The sequence below is a fragment of the Anarrhichthys ocellatus genome, unplaced genomic scaffold (genome assembly GCF_004355925.1).
Source record: "Anarrhichthys ocellatus isolate YVR2014 unplaced genomic scaffold, GSC_Weel_1.0 scaffold36, whole genome shotgun sequence".
NCBI classification, from domain to species: domain Eukaryota; kingdom Metazoa; phylum Chordata; class Actinopteri; order Perciformes; family Anarhichadidae; genus Anarrhichthys; species Anarrhichthys ocellatus.
In genome coordinates, this window is record NW_022280066.1 from 2283423 (window position 1) to 2304403 (window position 20981).

Consider the following 20981-nt stretch of genomic DNA (forward strand, 5'->3'; position numbering starts at 1 on the left):
CACACACACACACACACACAGAGTGGGAGACAGACATGTAATATGCATAGTATCAGCATCCTAAATGTATAAATATTGTAAATAGCTGTCTGTCGTCTTTCAAGTTGTGCCTTTGAAATCGGGCCGCGCCGCGTCCCGCTCTGAAAATGAGCACATGTGCCTTTGTTTAGCCTGAGACGAGAACAAACGGCGAATTCTCACACACACTCATTGTGAGAATGCGTAATGAATTTTCACAGATAGAAATAAGAATGCCTCTGCTGGGACTTCCATATGCTGTTTTCCTCTCTCTTTTTTTATGAACACATTTTAATGCTCGGCGAGCCCTGGTTTAGGCTCAGGTATTGTTTTGCTTCGTGCGCGTGTGTGTGTTTGTGTGTGTGTGTAAATGTTAAAATTGATCCGCCTTTGAACCTGAACATGTTTTCGCGTTCGACAAAGACCATCTTCTTCCCTCTCTACCGCTTTATCCCCACGCTGATATCAAAATAGGACTTCACTCAGCACACGCCTCCTCATGTAGCAGCCTCCGTCTGACCGTGTTGACTCTGACAGTGTGTGTGTGTGTGTGTGTGTGTGTGTGTCAGCGTACCGGCCCGTCCTGAGCCGGGGCCAACAGATTGGGGCCGTTGTTTCTTCACCTCCCAGCTAATAATAATTGGATCGTGGCTCCATTTGCGGGGTCGTCTTCTAGAATGCAGAGCCAACAAATGAGCCAGTTTAAGCCGCCCGCACCTCGGAGAGCTTTAAAAAACGCTCGTTCCCGGCAGCCACTGTGCAGCCATCTTAACTAATGTGGGGACTAGAGAGAGAGAGAGAGAGAGAGAGAGAGAGAGAGAGAGAGAGAGAGAGAGAGAGAGAGATCCCACATGGAAACATCAGGCGAGGAGGAAGGGGGCATAATCAGAACCTCCCAGATGTGTTGTAGTTGAATTAGGGTTCACTATTGACCACAGCTGCAGAGAATAAGGCCAGGCGTACCTGACGTGCCGTGTCTCACTATTAACACTCACCCGCGTGATCATTGGGCTTCTAGCTGTCTTCTGCTGCCATCTTGTTGTCTGTCAGGAGCAGTCCTCTGCTATTCCTTTCCTTGCGTTTCCTTTTCTTCTTCTTTTTCTAATTAAAGTCCTCGCTCACTGTGGATTGTGACTCACCACCACGTGTTATGCAGTGGAAGGATTTTGAAGTACATTTACTCAAGTACAGTTTTCAGGTACTTGTACTTTACTTGTGTATTTCTATTTCGTGCTGCTTTAAAGAGATATTGTACTTTTTACTGCACTACATGTTTTTGATAACTTTGGTTACTAATTATACTGCATATTAAAAATGCACATAAGCCGCAGAACCTATGATCAATTTATAAATATGATGTGTTGTTAACTACAGATAAAGTAGTCAACATTAGCCCCACCAGAACCAGTTACAACATCAAAATGCTGCATAAAGGACAATGCATCAGTAATGATAATCCAGTAATAACAATAATAAGAATAATAATAATAATAATAATAATAATTATTATTATTTGTATTATTAGTATTATTATTTGTAATAAAATAAATCAGCAGTCATTTTAGTGTCAAGTGCAGTAAATACCAGCTGAACATACTGAGGGCTGTCACATGTAACCACTGAGTAGACCGCAGAGGGCACAAAGAAAAACAGACTGACTCCATATTTGGAGACCGTTGTGGTTCAATAATGATTGAGGGTCACTGACGCTTTTCTGGAGTGGAAAACAGATTCAACATAAAGGTTCAGCAGTATTCTCCCTGTCATGTAACACTGTGGGAACATCGACTGAATGGAGGTTTGAATCATTTCATTCTTCTTCTTCTGGGGACAAACGTATTTCACAAGCCTGAATTATACTGTTTTATCACTAAAGTAGTTATTATTGAAGGAAAGAAGAACATCTTTTGAATTATATATGAATATAAAGAGGAGGTTCCACAATGTTGCCCAGAATGTATAAGCAAGCTGGAAGGCAGCAGAAACACACTGAGCACCACCATTCAGAAACTCTCTGATGGGGACACGAGATTCTGGTCGAAGGGGCCACGAGCGTGAAATCTCTCTCCAGAGATATCGGCAACCACAACTACCAATACTGATCCTCTAAACGAGGTCATTCTGCTGAACAAGTACTCATCCTTTTAATATGATGAGTACATCTTCAGAGTTTATTGTTACTATTCTCTTTTTGCTGTAGCTTCCCAGTAATCTTAGTAGTGATTGAATCCAAAAATTCAAATTATGGTTAAAGTACTTATGTTTTAGCATCTAACCAAGCCCTTCTTAAGACGTTTTCCCACGTGACCTGACGCAGGTTTCTGCATGATGATGTTGCTACATATAAACTCCCTATAATCAGTGTATTAACTGTAACTAAGAATACTTTATTAAGTACTTAGTAACAGGTACTTAACGTAAAGTAAACCGACTAACAACATATTTATTTCAACACAATCTTTTTAGTTTGGTTGGCTAAACCTAAGTCACATCAAGGAGATCCGACCAAGCCGCCGTGTGTGACGACGTGGGAATGAGAACGGGTTGTTATATAGTAATATAATGAATGAAAACACACACATACCTATATGTACCAACCAGTCAAATGGAGCCGTTTGACATGGCAGAAAATGGAGGAGGATGTGGATAAAGAAGTAATTGTTTGGTTACAAATGAAAAAGGAGTTCCCCCTGGCATCGGGAAAGAGTTTGTTTGGAATGTCAGCACTGACAGCCAGTGTGGAAGTGTGTGTCTGTGTGTGTGTGTGTGTGTGTGTGTGTGCTCCCGTGTGTGTTTATACTCCTTAATGATTTTCTAATTCAGGGCCAGCAGGAACCTGCCTTTATCTCTATTAGTTTAGTAGCCGGGCAAACAAAGAGAGTCTGTGGCCGTGGCACCGAGCCAGAGGAAGACTCAGCTGTAAAAGCACTTGTCCATCTGCGTCTCCTCCTCCTCGTCCCCCTCCTCCCCCTCTCTTATTCCCTCTCTCTGGGTGTGAAAGATGGGGAGGGGTAAAACAAAAAAAACATCTTGATACGAGGCTCAGCAGTCCACCTACTCAGTCTAGAGGTATTGATTGTTCCACTCGCTGATCAAGTGCAACAATAAAAAAAGCAGTGTGGATTAAGCGACGCAGTGTGTGTGTTTGTGGGATCAGTGAATGAGTTTTGCTGTGCTGAAAGTCTGGCACCGCTCTCCTGTGTTGTAACATATTACAGCAGCACATTCCCATGAGATGTGGAGCAATTTTACACATCAAAATGTACAAGAAGGAATCAGACACCAAGATATCATTAATAGCAATCCAACATTTTGAGAAAGTGGAACACATAAACAATGACAATGAATTGTCAAATACACTTCTTCATGGAAAAATGTATTATTTTTATTGTCAATAATTTTTTTAATGCGTTTCTCCAGCTGTGCTTTTTGCACTGAAAAGCCAAATGAGTTCAGTTGAATTCAGCACTAAATGGATGGTTATAAATTCATTTGTAGATTAGATTAAAACATTTTTTTAAACACAACATGATTAAGAAAAATAAACTGAAAATTAAAAATGACATATATATATATATATTTTAAAGATGAATTAATATGCATATTCCCCTTAATAATTCAAACCTTTGCCCTGTAAATATTGCCACACTAAGCATATTTAAAAAAAACATGTATTACATGAACCTGACAGTTCAGACTTTTTTTCGTAACCGATAAGAATTTAAAAATATGCAAAAAAAAAAGTCAATTAGTTGTTACATTCCGAGGTTTGAAGTTTATTGACCTCAGAACAGCCGCTGAAATCAGTCTCACCACAAGGTCCAGTATCATCATATCACATGATCTACATCAGGCGTATGGAGTTGTAGATATTCAAACAGATCTCCTTTTTTCTCTGCTAGCCATATACATTTTACAAAAACACTGATGAGGAATAGTCAAATTTCCAAATTAAATGATAATATTTATTATTATTATTGTCAACAAATCCTATTCAAACAATTATTAATAATGCGTCAGTCAACAGGTTCCCAATCACAGCATCGAGTAACACTGAGGGTTAAATATGAGGGTTCACAAGTTGATTAAAAGGATAAGAAAAAATATTCACGTTAAATTACACAGTTATTAAAAAATAAAAATACATTATAATTATACTAATTTTTGTCAAACGTTAGCTTTTTTCCTGTGAAATGTGATCACACAGTGGGAGTAATTAGTGGTTATGGAAGAGGTGGAATGGTGGCCTGTAGGGTTCAGACAGGGTAACATTAGCTTATGCATGTGAGGTTTGGGTTAAGGTTGCAGCAACATTTTAAATAAAATGGTGAGCGGTCTCCTGGATGGATGTCCTGTGTCTTTTGACCCATCCACCTGTACTGAAAGAACTCGATGAAATGTCTCTATATGGTGCTCCATTCATTCCAGTGACAGCTGCTCACCAGATGCGTGTACCCAAAAAGTAATTTGGCCTTCCAAATGTTTGGCCCCTTACATGAGCATTAGAGTCCTTCTCTCAGACTGGTACTTCTAAGAGTCACTTCAGATTATTTCAGGCACTGCGAAAAACGTAGCCGTTGTTTTGTCGGTTTTTAAAAAAATGTTTATAATGATTGTGTAAAGGTATAGGGAAACATCCTTTTGGTTCACTTGGGCCACTACACCAAATCTACCTCACAGCTCCGACCTATCCCTGGTGGTTTGGTGTGGACAGACCAGGCGGCAACCTCCGGGTCTGAAAAGTGAAGCCAATGCGGTAGTGCCTTTAACCTGCATTCTCTCTAATGTCCATCAGGGGGCGACTCCTCTGGTTGTATAGAAGTCTATGAGAAAATGACTCTACTTCTCTCTTGATTTATTCCCTCAGTAAACATTGTAAACATGAGTTTATGGTCTCAATCTCTAGTTGCAAGTCTTCTTCAATACAGCATGATGTTCATTTAGTAAATTATGGTCCATTTAGAGTGAAACAGACCATAAAGCAGAGTATGCTTTAGGGCGGGGCTACACGGTGATTGACAGGTCAGCATTGTTTGTTCTAGGTGTTGTCTGTGTTTTCATCTGACAACTTTAACCCTTTCACAGTGAGTTTAAACTTCATGAAAGTTAATTGTAACATTTTTGGTCGCCTTAAAATGTCTTAGTATAGCTTTACCTTTTGTGTTTGAAGTGTTGTGGTTACCCACTGTCAGTTACCAGTGTACCTGAGTGTGTGCTGGTACAGGATGTAAGTGTATCCTGGTTTTTTCTTGAGTATGCTCACAGATACACAGCAGCATGTGTGTGTGTGTGTGTGAGAGAGAGAGAGAGAGAGAGAGAGAGAGAGAGAGAGAGAGAGACAGAGAGAGAGAGAGGGACTGTGTGTTCCTGAGTCCCTTTTGACCTCTTTGACTCCCGTGTGTAGTGTCATTGGCATCCCTCTTCCTCTCTCTCCAGAAGGCAGTGGCTGTGAACTCTGACCCCACCCCCCACCACCACAAACACTTCTACACACACACACACACACACACACACACACACACACACACTTCCCAACTTCCACCAGCAGAAGGTTGCATTGCTGTTCTCCACATGCCTGCCTCTCACCCATCCAGCCCCCCACATCTTCCTCCTCCACCACCTCATCTACCCCCGGTGTTGGCAAAGGTGTGTGTGTGTATGTGTGTGTGTGTGTGTGTGCGTGTGTGTGTCAGGCGGGCTGCTGCGTGGTGAGCGTGCCCTCTGTCATTCACGCAGAGCAGCCCTGTCCAACTGTCACTTCCTGACAGGCCGATAATCAATCTCTTTATTAACTGCTCTGCTGCAGAGAGGAGGGAGGGAGGAGGGATTAAGGAGGAAGGGGAGGAGGAGGGGGAGGTGAACAGAAAGGAGGGAGGGAGGAGAAAAGAGAAGATCATGCAGCAGCTTCAAAGTTGATAGTTTGTTTCTTGAGAAGGTTAATTTCAGCTAGAGCGGTTTCATGACTTCTTAGAAATAGTAAATTATTATTAATGACACAAAGGGAATATGGCAGTGTTTTGGAACACGTGGGTCGGGACCCCCACCGAGGTCGCAGAATAAATCTGAGGGGTCACTGGATGCTTTTTTTCTTAATTTTTATTTTTTTTACTTAAGTCTTCTTCTAAGAAGAATTCAAATTTAATTATTTGAGTGGGTTAGTAATAGACATTGCTTCATTTTATGGCTACACAAGCCAAAAAGGTCGGGAGCCACTATCGTAGTATATGGAATCAATGTTTGTTTGTTTATTGTTTGTTTGTTAGGATCTCCATTAGCAACAACTACTGTTCCTGGGATCCATATTTGAATAGAGCTCCAATTTTTAGAATGTATCTTTTGTTCCTTTAAATTTCCCGTCTTTATGTTTTAATACGGTGAATATTAGTTTGTTTGTTGCAGAGCAAGTTGCAAAGCTGTGGTCCCTCTTCTTCTGTTTCACTGTGCCTTTAAAGCTGCAGGGTGGAGGTTGGTTGTGAGACCAAAGCACAACATTATAACTTTAAGTTATTATAGCCGGTATGTTAGCAAACGCATTTCTATTTCCACATCAAGCTGTAACATGAGCATTTATTGTGGATTGGGCCTCGGTCCGGCATTCCAATATTCATCTTCCTTTTAGCTTCAGTGTAATATTGTGCTACCATTAGCCTAGTTAGGTTTTGGCTAGGAAGTTAACAGTTTTCTCAACATTCAAAGGAATATTCAGATTTAAGTGTTGTGGTTTCTTGAAGTCGACCAATATCAGTCTTTGCAGCTCCATTGATTCCATCCACAGTTGTTGCTATTTTCATCTTCTAGCTCTGGCATAGGAAGTCACATCCTGTTCTCATTCTCAGGGCGTCAAATACCGACGTTTTGTCACGGCCCTCTGCGTCTGACGCCGACACACAAGGCACACTAAAGGGTTTTAGCGTCTGTATGGGCTTCAACTCCAACGTAAACCCACTATTAGCAACTGCTCCAGGAAGTCAGATGAGGTAGTATACAAAGAGACAAAGTGTGTGTATGGAGGAGGATGGGGTGGATGGATGGGTCAAACAAACACAGGACTGGCTGCTGTTGACTTATTTTAAGTTACGTAAGCATGTTACGTAATAACTTAACTTACACAACTCAAAACACAATCTTTTACTGAACCTCACCGAGTAGTTTTGATGCCTAAACCAAGCGATGTGTTTTTGGGGAATGAGAACGGGTTGGAAGTTATTTAAGTTCTTTAATCCTGCCTACAGAACTTGTGACCTCTTTCACGTTATTTTTCTCTTTATTATCATAGAAACTATGATAAATTATATTCTTATATAGAAAATATGGATATAGGAATCATGTTTCAGGCTGCTTTCTTGATTGAAAGGTGTTTCAATGACGGTGGCACTTGTTTTTCACTCCTGAGGCTTCTCTCCTTTTGCTAACAGCATTTTTGACTGTCGTAAAATGGATTGTTTTTTAAATTGTTGGTTTTGGCGTCATAATCTATTTCCATGTGTTTAAAAAGACAAAGCAGAGAGTGATGACAGGAGTAACAGAGGCTGGCTGGCTGGCTGTTGCTTTTTGGGATGCTGGGTTTTCCTGACAGCATCACACCCGTCATCATAGCGATAATTTATGAGGCGGGAAAGTGCATCAGTGATTCTGGCGACCAGCAGCGAGCCAGGAGTCAGCACACTGTCTGTCCTCTGCTCTGTCCTTTTTATTCTCCACCCTTTCATTCCTTCTGTCACGTCTCCTCTTTTCTTGTACTTCATGCACTGACCCTCTTGTCCTCCTAAATGATGCAGCCTTTCTATGTTATTCGGATGTGTTTATCTTTTCTTGTCTGTGAGTGACTGGAGTGTAAGTTTACACTAAGGGACATTCTGTCAAGCTTTTCCAAATGTATAAATAACTAACTGAAGATGAGCAGGTAAAGCAGGTTGAGGTAAAGAGGGAACCATACAAGTATATTACGACATACAGTCACAAAGGAACTGTTGGAGTGAAATGGGCATCGCGGATTAATGAGGTCCGAGGTGTAAGAAGATCTCAGGGCAGAGTTTTACCCCGTGAGCAGCCACGCATTAGGGTGGCGATGTCAGTCAGACCGTGTGACATTCATGCTCCCAAGAGGATTAGTTATAATGATTTCAATGATTCCATGACCTTTCCTCCAGCACCAGCATCACCAAAATGGTGGGCCACAGTCTTGTCTGTGTCTGAGACTGTTTACCCTGGTCTAACCAAAGTAGCACTACACGGCCATGTTTGGATCAACTTATAAATGTGAGTTTGTGTGACTTCCTCTGCTATGAACATGGTTAAAACCAAGTACATGAGAGTGGCACTAACTCCAATTAAGGCAACACTGGCAGGGCAGTCACAGGCCCATTTCTCTCTCTAGGAAAGGAAGAAGAAAAAAAGGGGCAAAGCTTTGTTTGCACTTCCTCTGAAAGAGGCACTTTTTATTTATTGTATTCAAACGATTTAGTCTCATTGTAGGTTAATTGTGTGCCAGGACTAATTCAAGTTATGGTAAAGACCGCTATTTGTTTTCCAATAAAGTTTCATACAAGTTCTATGTGTCTGTTGAAAGTATCTTTTGACAATTAATGTTGCTGAAATCATATGGAAATGTGCATTGTTGATTTTAATTGATAGACGCAGGGGTTGGCCATAGGACCCGATTTAGACATTATGAGATCTGCTTGGGGGGAAGATTTTGTAACTTTTGGTGAAAATGTCCAAAAGAACTGACTAAGAAATATAACAAATATAATGGCCAGTACATATAATTCTCACCAGGAGATGAGCCCTTTCATTTTTAGACATTTGATTAGCTTTTCCCAAGTGCCAAAATTTTAAAGAGGATTTATAATGTGATAACAGTTTCTGAGCATATTCATGCTCCCAGTTGGATGAACCTTTGGATTTTAATGACACAATGACCTTTACTAAGAACAACACTTAGGTCTTATTTTTAGAGTTTCTGCCATCATAGCATTTTTGGTAATAATAACATTATATTAAGGGATGCACCAATACCGATTCCAGTATCGGGTATTGTGCTCATGTACTCGTACTCCGATACGACCGCACCTAAACCGCTTATAGCAACGTGAGCTTGTCAGTTGGGCCCAGCTGCAGCGATAACCCGATGCAAAAACAGGTTTAATCCATCATTTAACGCCAGCTGCAGTGAATGCACCAAACAGGCAGTCACCAGTTCACCCATAGAGAGAGCGTGTGTGATGATGAGTATGAAGTCAGCAGTAACTATCAGCAGTTAAAGTCGTGAACGTAGCACTGCAGTGTGTACAGTTTATTTTGTCACTGAATAAATACTACAAACTCCTCAAGACTCAAGCCAAGTTCCCATTTGTTGCTTGTCAGTCAGTTGATGATTAAAGTGCAGGGGGTTAGCCCCGGAGTTAGCAACAACTCCGGCTCAAACGCACTCAAGGTGGGCTGACCTTTGAGGTGGATCAGCCATTCTCCTTTGAATTGACAAGCCGCTCCTTTGTGTTTCATTCAGCTCTTTCATATTCTATTTCTTTTTGCTGCTGAACTGATAGCATGATTACAGGGTTAATTATTACCATCTCTACTTCAGACTGTGCTCTGGCAGATATCCTTTCTTTCTTCAGTGAATATCATTCTACGGTAAATAAATGGAGGAGAAGTGAATCATTTTAGTGAAGGACTGTTCAGGGTTTTACTATCATCCTTATGCCATCATCGTTATCACAGGGCACAGGTTTTGGTTGCTTAGTAACGACAGGCGTGACAGTAGCGCAACCCCGCCGAGCACCTTGGATGAAAGGATGACGGCGGCACGGCCGGCGTTTTCCACCCATTTTTAGACGCAACGTGTGAACGACCTCTTAAAAGTGAATTGACTTCTGGGGATAAAAAGTGACATCATCAAGAAACAGTCAGACGATCTGACGTGTTTTTAACAGTAAGAGGTTTTACTCTCCCAATACCTATTCTGATCTCTCACCTCAGGCTACCAGTCCAATACCAGTGCCCTTCCTTTTTTCTTATATATATAAAATATGTATACCAAACCGCGTGGGATCATTTTATGTTTTACTGTATAATACAGTTGTGTAATTATGACCTTTAAACATCGATCCCAGTTTACAGACCCACTTCTGGCTTCAACCTCCAACTCCTGCACTTTTCTTGCACAAGTCGGTTTCTTGACATTGATGCTGGTGGCTGATTGTGATGGTTGTATTTTTGTGTCTGATCAACAGGACGAGTTTCTGATGGAGACTCAGACGAGGCTCCAGTCAGAGATCACCCAGCACTGCCTCGCTAATGCCAGCCACTCCCTCCTCGCCGCGGACATCTCTGGGCCTTTACGAGCAGACAGCGTGACTACGACCTGAGCTCATACACACACACACACACACACACACACAGGAGGAAAAAAAGCTAACCTTGTACAGATCACCTCAGAATGCACTCATGGATTCAGTCACACAGACGCTAGGTCCCAGTCTCCCAAACCCAAACAGCTGACTAGCAGATATATGCGAATAATAATTCTATCGCAAATAATGATAACCATAAAACTCCAAATCCGGGTAATAAAGGCGGAGTGGAGCTCCCTAATGAAACGCCGGCCTCCCCGCTGCTTCCCACCTAATGTTCCCGCCGAGCCGCTCGCCACTTTCCATAAAGCAATTTTGCGAGCCCACTTCAATCGTGAATCACCTAGAAATGAAGAGAACTGCTCCCCCCCTACCCCCTCCCCCAACCCCCTGAACTCCCCCTCCTCTCCCTACAACACTCACACTGGAGCTCTACTTGTGTGTGTGTGCGTGTGTCTGTGTGTCTGCGTAGCAAATCCCTGTTTGCTTGTGTTCCATCATCACTTAATGTTCACAGTGATGCATTACGGGACACTCCTCGGAGGTGTGTGTGTGTGTCGGGATGTAGCGTCATTACTCTGACAGAGGTAGCAGCCATGAACTCAGCCAAGTTCCATCTGCATTAATCAGCTGAGAAGCAGTGGCAGGCAGACGTTCAGCAGCAACACAAAGTGAAACAATTGAGCACGGTGCACATAGAGACAGTAAACACAGAGGTCTGTCTGTCAGCAAGTCTGTTCACACTGCTGTGAGACAGGCCGGGCTGTCCACACACAGGATGCATTATGGGATGTTTTCAGTTATTATCAGTGGTTTGCTGCTTATTGTTGTCCATCTAGTGAAACTATAGGCCACACTCACGTTTTTAGGAGTTCAAACTTGGCAAGTTGAACTCCTGAGAAGGAGGTCACAGCATTCTTAAAGACTCAGAGAGAGTACACTTCAACACAACTGTTACACCTGTTATCTAGTGTTTATGATGAAATTAAACCTCATATGAAACTCTACACTGCCTCTGTGATCATTATGTGAGTCAAATGTACATATTGATCTGTATAAGGAGCTACTGAAGAAGGTAACTGACCAATAAAAAAAACTAACTTCAGGTTTAGACAAGTCAGCGGCAAATATTAGAGAGAAACTCTAAAACCCTGTGTCTTCCAAAAGGAATTATATAATGTTTTAAATGCTACTGTGAGATCAGACATACTGCAACTCTGTCTCCTACAGAATTACGTTTTTATACAACTAAAGTGCATTCTTAATGACCTACATGTTGATGTATTGTTAACGGTGTAAATTGAAACGAAACAAAAAAAATGCAACAAAACTTGGTCAGGTTTAGAAAACGACACCGTGGCTTAAAATGACTTTGGTTGTTGGTTTGTTGACTTATTGAAGCTACGGACATGAATTCAAATAAGTGAATGATGACTTTTGGTTTTACACAAGACTCAAACAAAGTCCTGTGTTTATTTGACCCACCCCCCCCCCCTCCCGTCCTCCCGTCCTCCACACGGACTTCCACGACCCATCACTATAAAGGTATATGTGATTGGTCAAACAGAAACGTGATCTGTTTCGTTGTATGGGATGTTTAGGAGAGGGCCGCTCACTGAGAAGATGCTAACATTAGCAGACTAACCCATCTTTGACATGTCCAAAAGTGTCACAGCAAAATAATAGTCAACAAAATAGTTGAACTGATAATTTTGTCACCTTAAGAAAGTTAACTCACCTTGAATAGAATGGATTAGATTAGATTGAATGTATGGCGTCCAGGCTCTGACCTCGTCACTCCCTGCTTTTCCTATCATTAGTGTTTCATTGTGCCAAACTTCATTCCAATCTTTAACGATGATACCTTCCCGCCAAAAGGGGACGCTAGAGTCAGAGCCTTGCACTGCAGCCACAAGTGACAGTTAGCTTTCAGGTGAGCAGTGTGCTAGCAGGCAGACTGAGCACCGGCAGATGAAATAAAGTGCCAATAGTATTCCATGTACTCCAGGCGTCACTTCATTATTATTATAATAGAACAATATTTATAACAGTTTTGGGTTTGGCTCCGGTCCTCTACAGGCCTACAGTCTGGCAGGTGGAAGCCAGTGGCATGGTGCTTTAATCTGCAGGAAAACGTGAACATTTGTCTTAGTAACCAAGAAACATCTGTCACCTGTGAGGCGTAGTGTTAAGGTAACAGGATGGTTCTGGATAATTTGACTTTAGGTCTGGATTTAAGTTATTATTTCACTTGTATGCATTATGATGAAATGAGGCTGATTACATGTACTGTAACTAATAGCTGTGGATGTGGACTTCTGTACTTCCTGCTGTGGGCCGAAGGCTGCAGGGCATCAAACTAAGCAGTGGGCAGGTAAAGCAGGCCTGTGTGATCTGCTGTGCTGGAGTTGACAATATCAGTTTCATCACTCTCATGACTAACACATCCACAGCACACACACACACACACACACACACACACACACATAGACATCACTTGTGAAAGATCCAGTGATTGACAGATGAGATCAGAAGGGTGGATTTAGCAGGGGAGCTGAGATTCACACCCCCAGTGCACACAAACACACACACACACACACACACACACACATACACGCTCCAGACACCTTCCCAGATGACACTGTGGATGTGATTTTCCTGTTTCACGTGGAAGCAGACCGACGGCAGCATGTGGCCGCCAACGTGACTCAACCCCCTCACCTCCGACTTCACCTGATGTCTCAGCTCCTCGCCTTCATCCGCCTCCTTCTCCACCTCCTCCATCATAACCCATGTGGGCATGGCGGCCTCCCAACCTCCCTCTACTGCAGCCAAAGTGGCCCCAGGACTGGTTTCAAGCCTAAACCCAAGCCCACTCATTGGATCCCCCCCCCCCTCCCTCCCTCCAGCGCTCCCTGAAGCCCGGGGCGATCTGAACCTGATCCAGTCATGATGGCAGAGGCAGAGGAAGCAGATGCCTGGGCAGTGGGAGTAGGGCACCGTCCATGATGGGACCGGGCCTACTTTATCATAGTTAGGAAGAAGTGAGGGCAAGGCATGAATATCAGCAAACACACAGAACACACACATGCAATGTGCAGACTAAAGCAACCTGCATCCTCAGATACACTGCAGCCTTTATTTTTCTGTGCTTTCTAACTTCCAAAAGTGTTTTTCAGTTAGTGACAGTCATGATCAATCCTCTGTGTAGGGAGCAAATGTTGAATAATTCCTACCAAGTGAACGCTAACATCAGAGCAAATGATAAGAAGTCATCGCACGTTCTGCAATGTAGTCAAAGTATTCAGTAAGGTCTCATAAAATGTCATTTTACTGCACGTTTCCACTGAAATGAGACAGAAGTCAAGCTGCATTGTATACTGTTGTTTTCTGTGGTATAAGAGTAGCACACTTCATACCTGGACAGAGGGTTTCTGATGTGCAAGCAGGAATCTGAGCTCTTATCCAGCAGCTTTCTCACGGAGTTGAAAACCCGACGGGCTGCGTTTCACAGCCGGTGCACTAATATATATATATAAACTATATTTACACACCGGGTCTATTTCTTGCTGGAGCAGCTTGCATTTCAGAAGCCTGAAACCTATTGGTGAATGTACACTCCAGTTTATTACATCCCCCCAACTAACACTGATGCAGTCTAATGCAACAGTCCTGTAATGAATCCTCCACTTTGTGTTTTAGAGAGGGGTCGATTCACCTTCATGATCATTTTTGAGGTTGCAATTTATACAAACTATATTGCTTTATACACACAGTTGTTTCTGATATTTTGTCCACCCTATGCAGATCAATGAGGGTACTAAATATTAGAAACACATCTCTGGTGACCTCACCTATCTTGGCTTGTTTGAGCAGGAAATGGGACTACTGACTCTTCAATCATTTGAAGAGTCAGTAGTCCCAACCAAGTAAACCTACATTGGGATTTATTTTGAAAAGACACTGTATGCATGTAACAAGCAGAAACTGTGAACACGTGAGTTTATTTTGAAAAGACATTATGCATGTAGAGAATGGAAACTGACGCGTCGACCCTGACATGTCGAAGATGGACACCTAGAGTGGAACCCAGAGCGTCACAGTTTGAAGAGTAGGGCCGCTGACCAAGTGTTGGTATTTGAGGAGTTTGGAGAGAGAATGTGTTGTCCAAATCACGGTGAAGGGAAAAGTTTGGCCTGATAGTGACCAACCATGAATATCCATACCAAGTACCATGCCTATCCATACCAAGTGCCATGCCTATCTGGCTGGAAATTGTTGGATGGATTAGATCAAATTGCAAACGTCGTCATTCACATTTTGCGATGGAGAAAGTGTTTCCACGTCTTCGCGTAAAGACACAGACTAGGATAAGACATACTAAGTATGCACACAGCATGTAGTCCCTCTGGGAGATGATAAGGTGAAGTTTTGCTCAGCACTGATGGAAGGAATAGGTCAGAGCTGGTTGTAATCATTCATCGCAGTCTGACATGAAGGCTGAGCAATTAGGCAGGACAACTGTGTACTTTACTAATGAACAATGGTTGAACGAAGACTCCCTCAACGCCCCCATCCATCACCCAAAAACATCCTTTTCCAAGCTCTCTCTCACACACACACACGCACACACACATACACACGGGCCCTGCTGTTGTTGGGTTGTTGGAGGTGTTTCCACCGCTTTGATGAGTTTCTGGCCGATGCTCTCAGCCTCCCTGCTGAACGTGTGGCTGCTTCTCCTCCTCCTCCTTCTCTTCGTCTTTCCCCCTTGTCAACACAATCCCTCCATCCATCCGTCCTGAGGCCCGGGCCCGGCGGGGGCCAATCCACCCCTCGCAGTGTCCTCTGGGTGCTTTCTGCTTCTCCTCTGGTCCCCCTCCCACTGCACACATACACACACACACGCGCACACACACACACACACACACACACACACATACTTTTGTCGTTGGACACCAGTGAGGTCCTTTGATTTATTGCCTCAGTTCTCTTAACCCACTCCCTACTAAATAGTTATATTTCTCGCTCTCTTACTAGTATCAAAATCTCAACACTATAATCTACTAAATGAACCCACATCTTTTCTTTGGCCCATCCAAGTTCGTGATGCTCAGCTAATGTTAGCTGGTCTATTTTGCCTTCCTCCAAGCTTTCACATTCTGCAGGACAATACTTCACGTATACGTTGACTGGCAACGGGTTTTTTTTGCATTCGACAGAGCAAGTGCCGTAGTAACATGTGACGCATAGAGCAAGTGATGTTTTACAACGAGCAGGTGATACTTAAATTGATGTGGTACATTAAAACAGGTGAGGAAGTCCACTAACAGCGGGAGGATGGGTCAGACAAACACAGGACTTTCATACAGGAGACCGCTGTTCATGTCCTGCGTGAAACCAAAAGCAATCATATGTTGTTAAGAGCGCACAAAATGCAGCCACATTTATCTATCCCAGTTGTTTGTCTTGTGTACTGAAAGATTCAAGGAGTTTCCTGTCCATCCAAGTCATTGAAGAGCCCCAACTTCCAACTGCCTCTTGCAACTCTACTGGGACACCCTGTCTACAGCAGACGTGTTTCAGTTCCATGCATGTCTGGCGGAACAGATACACTTCAGATATAATCAATAAAGCTGTCTACATAACCAGAGGTGTTCCACTTGGACTTTACACTTTACTGAGACCAGAATCGTTTTTTTACACTTTCTTTTTCACCAAAGCATGTAACCAAACTGATTGTATGTTTGGCTGTGAGTGCTGGAAAATGATGCTAAGTTCACTGCAGCTCTGTGGATGAACTGTTGACACTGACACAGGACTGCAGATGCTGCTGTAGTCTTGCTGGTGTGTTGCTTTCACTATGCGTGACTGTGTACACAAGGTGCTACAGCTTTAACTGTAGCAGGGCTATAAACGTTGGTCCTGAAGGTGCTGGTGGAGGATAGGTCAGGGGAAATCACAAGTGTTCTTCCCCTCAGCAGCAGGAATATGCGCAGCAAATTTCATGGCTAACTGCTTCCTTAAAGGAACAGTGTGTAGCATTAGAAGGGGTTCCTTTGCAGAAATAGCACATGATATTATGTTTTCTTGATTGAATAATTACCTGAATACCTACATACGGAGCTGGCTGCTCTGTCTCTACTGTAACCCAGAATGGACAAACCCAACACTGGCTCTAGATAGGACCATTCGCATTTTCTCGTTTCGCATTGGTCACCGTATTTCTCCTATGCACTTGGCACATGGGAGAAGTTTTTATTTGACAGATTTTAAAATCATCAGATGGAGTCATTAGTTGTCTAACTTTTCAAATCACTGATATCGTAAAATCCTGTGATTGGTTTGTTGGCTTTCACACCACAAACGAACCAGACCAGAGCCCCCTTGGAAGCGGACTGAGACCCTCCTATTCAAGCGGTCTCAGTTTGGTTGTTTGGTCCCCACCGGGATTGCCCCAGCAGTATTAATAACGGTCCACTCCAAGCCAGGTGGAGCGCCGGGCTTTGAAGCAAACTTGACATAGTGGTCTGTCACTGGGCACTGGGTCACATGTCATTGGGCATATAACGTTTTCCAGAGACATACTCTGGAAAAGATACGGCTGTAACTCAGCGGATCATTTAAAAAAAAAAAAAAACATCAACTTCTCAGAACACTTGAAAGCACCAATAGCCAAATCCAGAGTTATTCTCCTTCTTCCATTCATATGAATGAGCCCGAGAACTAGCAGCTGGGAGGCGGGTTAAAGGAAACACCAGTGCTCTTGCTCTATAGGCCCTTGGATGCGGAAAATTGATGGAAGATCAGGGTCATTTTATGCTCGCAGTTCAAACTTTTTTTTACTTCATGCGCCATTAAGCAACTTTCAGAGGAATGTACGGAGCCCCGTCTCCAACACTGTATCCAGTTCTCTTTATGCATCGATGGTCCACTCCCACAAGTCATTTACCAGATCGTCTTTTGCCCTACGCCAAGCGTTCAAGTACTCCTTGTATGTTTCCTGTTCATCCTGAAACTGTTTTCCCAGACTCTGATGCCTCACATGCCTGGTTGAGTTTTCCTTCTCTATGTTTGCCTGTCTCGTTCTCACCTTTTACCTTTTGTTTGGATCAAAGATTCTGGACTTACTCTAAACTTGCTGTCTCAAGTTGTGCTTTCAGGTTTTTGTCTGTTCTGTGCCAGCCACTGTTACAGTGCAGGTCGAAGGTGGTCAAAATCATTTGGAAACATCCTCTGGGGACCATAATATAAGAATGACTAACTCTTATATGTCAAGGGCATACTGTATATACATCACGTTGAATAGACAGGGATTCATGTATCACAGCACTGCGCTTACTGGCTGAAGACTTTCCCCTTTGATAAAAGCCAAGAAGCTGCTGGTACTCATTATTGGAGAGGAGGAAGCAGACTGCTCCTCTTCCTCTCTCAAGTTGGCCTGCTTGTTGGAATGACACATGCCCATTCATTAGTGGGCAAATAGGAAGTGAAGAGGAGGAGGGGATCGCTTCTGCGGGGCTCTTGTGGCTGTGCCAACTTTTGGGAAACAGACGACAGGAGTGGAAGTGGGGAGCGAGCGAGTTGAGCCTCCATGTATTCTCCCAATGAAATCCAAATTTGGCTTGTTCACAAAGGCTGTCGCACTGCCGCCGGATGTGGAGATATGAGGAAATGTCAGCGCCCTCACTGAGACTCCAGGGGCCAGATGTATAAACAGTTTGCCCACACATGAACTGGTATTTACAGGGGAAGAACGTGAGGATGTGACGGTTTTAGCTGAGCTAACTGTGAGAGATATGGAAGAGGAGGAGAGTGAATATAAATTAAGAGACAGGTAGTCTGACTCACTGGATGTAGACGGGGTATAAGTCCACCATCGGCCATGTTTTTCAAGCGGCATTCTCCTTCCCTTCTGCTATCTGTGCTATCTATTTTTCAACGACACCGTCGCTGCATCCTGGGCTAAGCACCGCCCAAAAAGATGGTGATTGGTTTAAAGTAATGCAAACCAGCCAGAGCTTTTCCCCTCTTTTTGTGTTATAATGGTCATGTGTGGAGCCACACCCCTCTTTATTGCTGAAACAGCATTATGTGGTATCATTTCTACACACAGTTCTGTAAAATGTCAATCAAAGGCGCATTTAATATTCACAGTATATTTAATCATTTGAAATTATTTGTGATAAATTGTTCTTTTTATTTACATTCGAGCCATCATCTCATTTAGTTTTATTCTGCATTTGACGCACTTTCAGTTTCAACATGAGTCCTTGAATGAATCCTTGATTTTCTTTCCGACGTTTAATTACAATAATGATGATTGAGATTTTACCGCCATTGTTTTGTAGGAACGTGTGATGAATTAGTGGTCGGGAAGCTACAAATAGCCACAGCCGTGCGTAATGACAGCGTCTCTGGGACCGATGGAGAACCTCGATGATGCGACACAGTTGGTGAAATTGCACTTTCTTTGCCGTATTTGTCCCTGAGAGTTCTAATAGAGAGCGGACACTAATATCGATATGCTAACAGGTGTTTAGAGGTGTGCCCACATCCATTCATGACAAACTGTGGGAGTGGAAATGAGGCTGTGCGCCCAGCTCAACAATGACTCATAAGTCATGACAGGAAGTGACACAGTGGGAGGAAAGGACACAGCTTGATATGTGACACTGGCGAACAACTGCAAGAGATGATGTACAGGAAGAGGGTGAGTAAAGTGGGAAGACCTATGGCAGGATGTGATCTCAAATGTAGGCAGCGCTACAAGGGATGCATCAAGTAAGTCCGCTGATTACAAAATTGCAGATAAATATTATTTTACAATCTTTAATTTCTTTAAAAAATGGGCTCAAGATAAGGACATGATGGAAATGTAATGTAACTGGGTAGATTTCTACATGTTCTCTGGGATTGTCTCGATTACCTTTTGGAAAGTGTAAAGAAAAACTTGCTGAGTGGCTGAAACAACCTGCCCCAGTTATGTTGTGTTCACACTACCAGCGACATGGCAACAGTGTGCAATTTATGTTCCATGGAAGTCGGTGACACAAAGCTGCAAACTGACCAGACGCTGCATGATGGACGTGACACAAGTCAAAGTAGAGCTGCTCTGAACTTCATATATGAACCAATCATATGACTTTATTTCAACCTGTTCCGTACCTGTAAAAAGGAAATGCCGTTAGCCAGTTCCCAGTGCTATTTAACGGCATAACTAGGCCAACGAGTGCTTGAGCAACACTTTCACGATTGGCCATTTTTGATGCCCGTAGTGTGAACACAGAATACGGGTATAATCTCTCTACCCACCAGGGTTTACTGACAGAGTTTGGGCTGAGATAACAGCTTTTATTGTAAAGCCACCAGGTTTATTTGGGGTAACTGGAAGAGCTCTCATAGACGTGTGGGTTAAAACCTCTGAAAGTGTGGTATCCACGGTAAACAATGTCCAAAGCAAAACCAGACAAATCTGGGATGCGTTTCTGACATTAAGGGAGCAACATGTTCGAGGGGTTTCAGATTTAAGTTAACAGAACATAAAGTCATATCCAGGCTTTTTAATGGAAATAATGAAATAAAGTTTGTTATATTTGTATTTTTGTTAAATGTAAAAATGTGTGTACATATATATACTGTATATATATAGTTGACAGTTAAATAACCCTAGTTAATCAGCAGAAAACTACTTTCCACTTTGTTTTAACACCAACTATTTGTTGACATTAACTGTAGTTGGTGACAAAAAATATGGAGGTTATGTGTTCACTCAATTCACTCAAATAGTGAAGTTTTCTTCATCACCAGAAATGTTTGCAAATTGCTAATGACAGGACCTGCATTAATCCTGAGGCCTTATTTTGAAGAAGGTTCCTTTGTTAAAAAAGAGTTTTAATATCTTCATTACTTAAGTTAATATTGTGTTCACATTGTGTATTGTCCTATATTAATATGTAACTTTTAGGACCTAATGATGTAAATAAGGGCTATTCAAGTTTCCGTACAACAAGAAGGTTACCTGCCGATTTACAGACGATATAACGGTAGAATAATGGGTAGAAAGGGTTTGTACAGATGAGTTTTATCTTTCTGATCCTGTCCACCTCTGTATTATGGCAACTGTGTATTTCCAGGTGAAGGCTCTCAAACAAACCGTACATTCATTTTATCCTAATAACCATCCTTTCCCCCTCCTCAGGCTTCTACCCAAAGCAAAGCAAAACGCTGCCTAACCTTGACACCTGCCACGGCGCCGTGCAGCCGTTTTGATACGTTTACATTAAAAGAGCTGAGGAGTGTGGTGGCGGGATCTGCTTTCCACTGCCTTTAATCAATGAAAACCTTTTTGTGGGCCTCCGGAGAGCGAGTGGAGCCCAAGATAAATATTGGCAGAAAAGAAAAATGTGTCGTCTTTCCCAATCGAGGGGGACATAATGATATTCAAAAGGAGACCCCCTGCCGAGATGCAAGGCAAACTGTTCCTAAGCAACAAAACACATTTTCCCTCTCCGAGTGCTCGGAACGAGGCTGGTGGCAGGGTTTTTGGGGAGTGTGTGTGTGTGTGTGTGTGTGTGTAGGTGTGTGTGTAGGTGTGTGTGTGTGTGT

The 20981-nt window shown here is 42.8% G+C and overlaps 1 protein-coding gene across 1 annotated transcript in view; it reads left to right on the plus strand.

Moving 5' to 3' along the window:
- Positions 1-10388, plus strand: part of LOC116393980 (protein phosphatase 1 regulatory subunit 37) — a 69131-nt gene extending 58743 nt beyond the window's left edge. Inside the window, exon 11 of the mRNA XM_031866723.1 lies at positions 10254-10388. Coding sequence (XP_031722583.1) covers positions 10254-10388 — 135 coding nt within the window. The remainder of the gene's footprint in view (positions 1-10253) is intronic.
- Positions 10389-20981: the final 10593 nt, after the last annotated feature.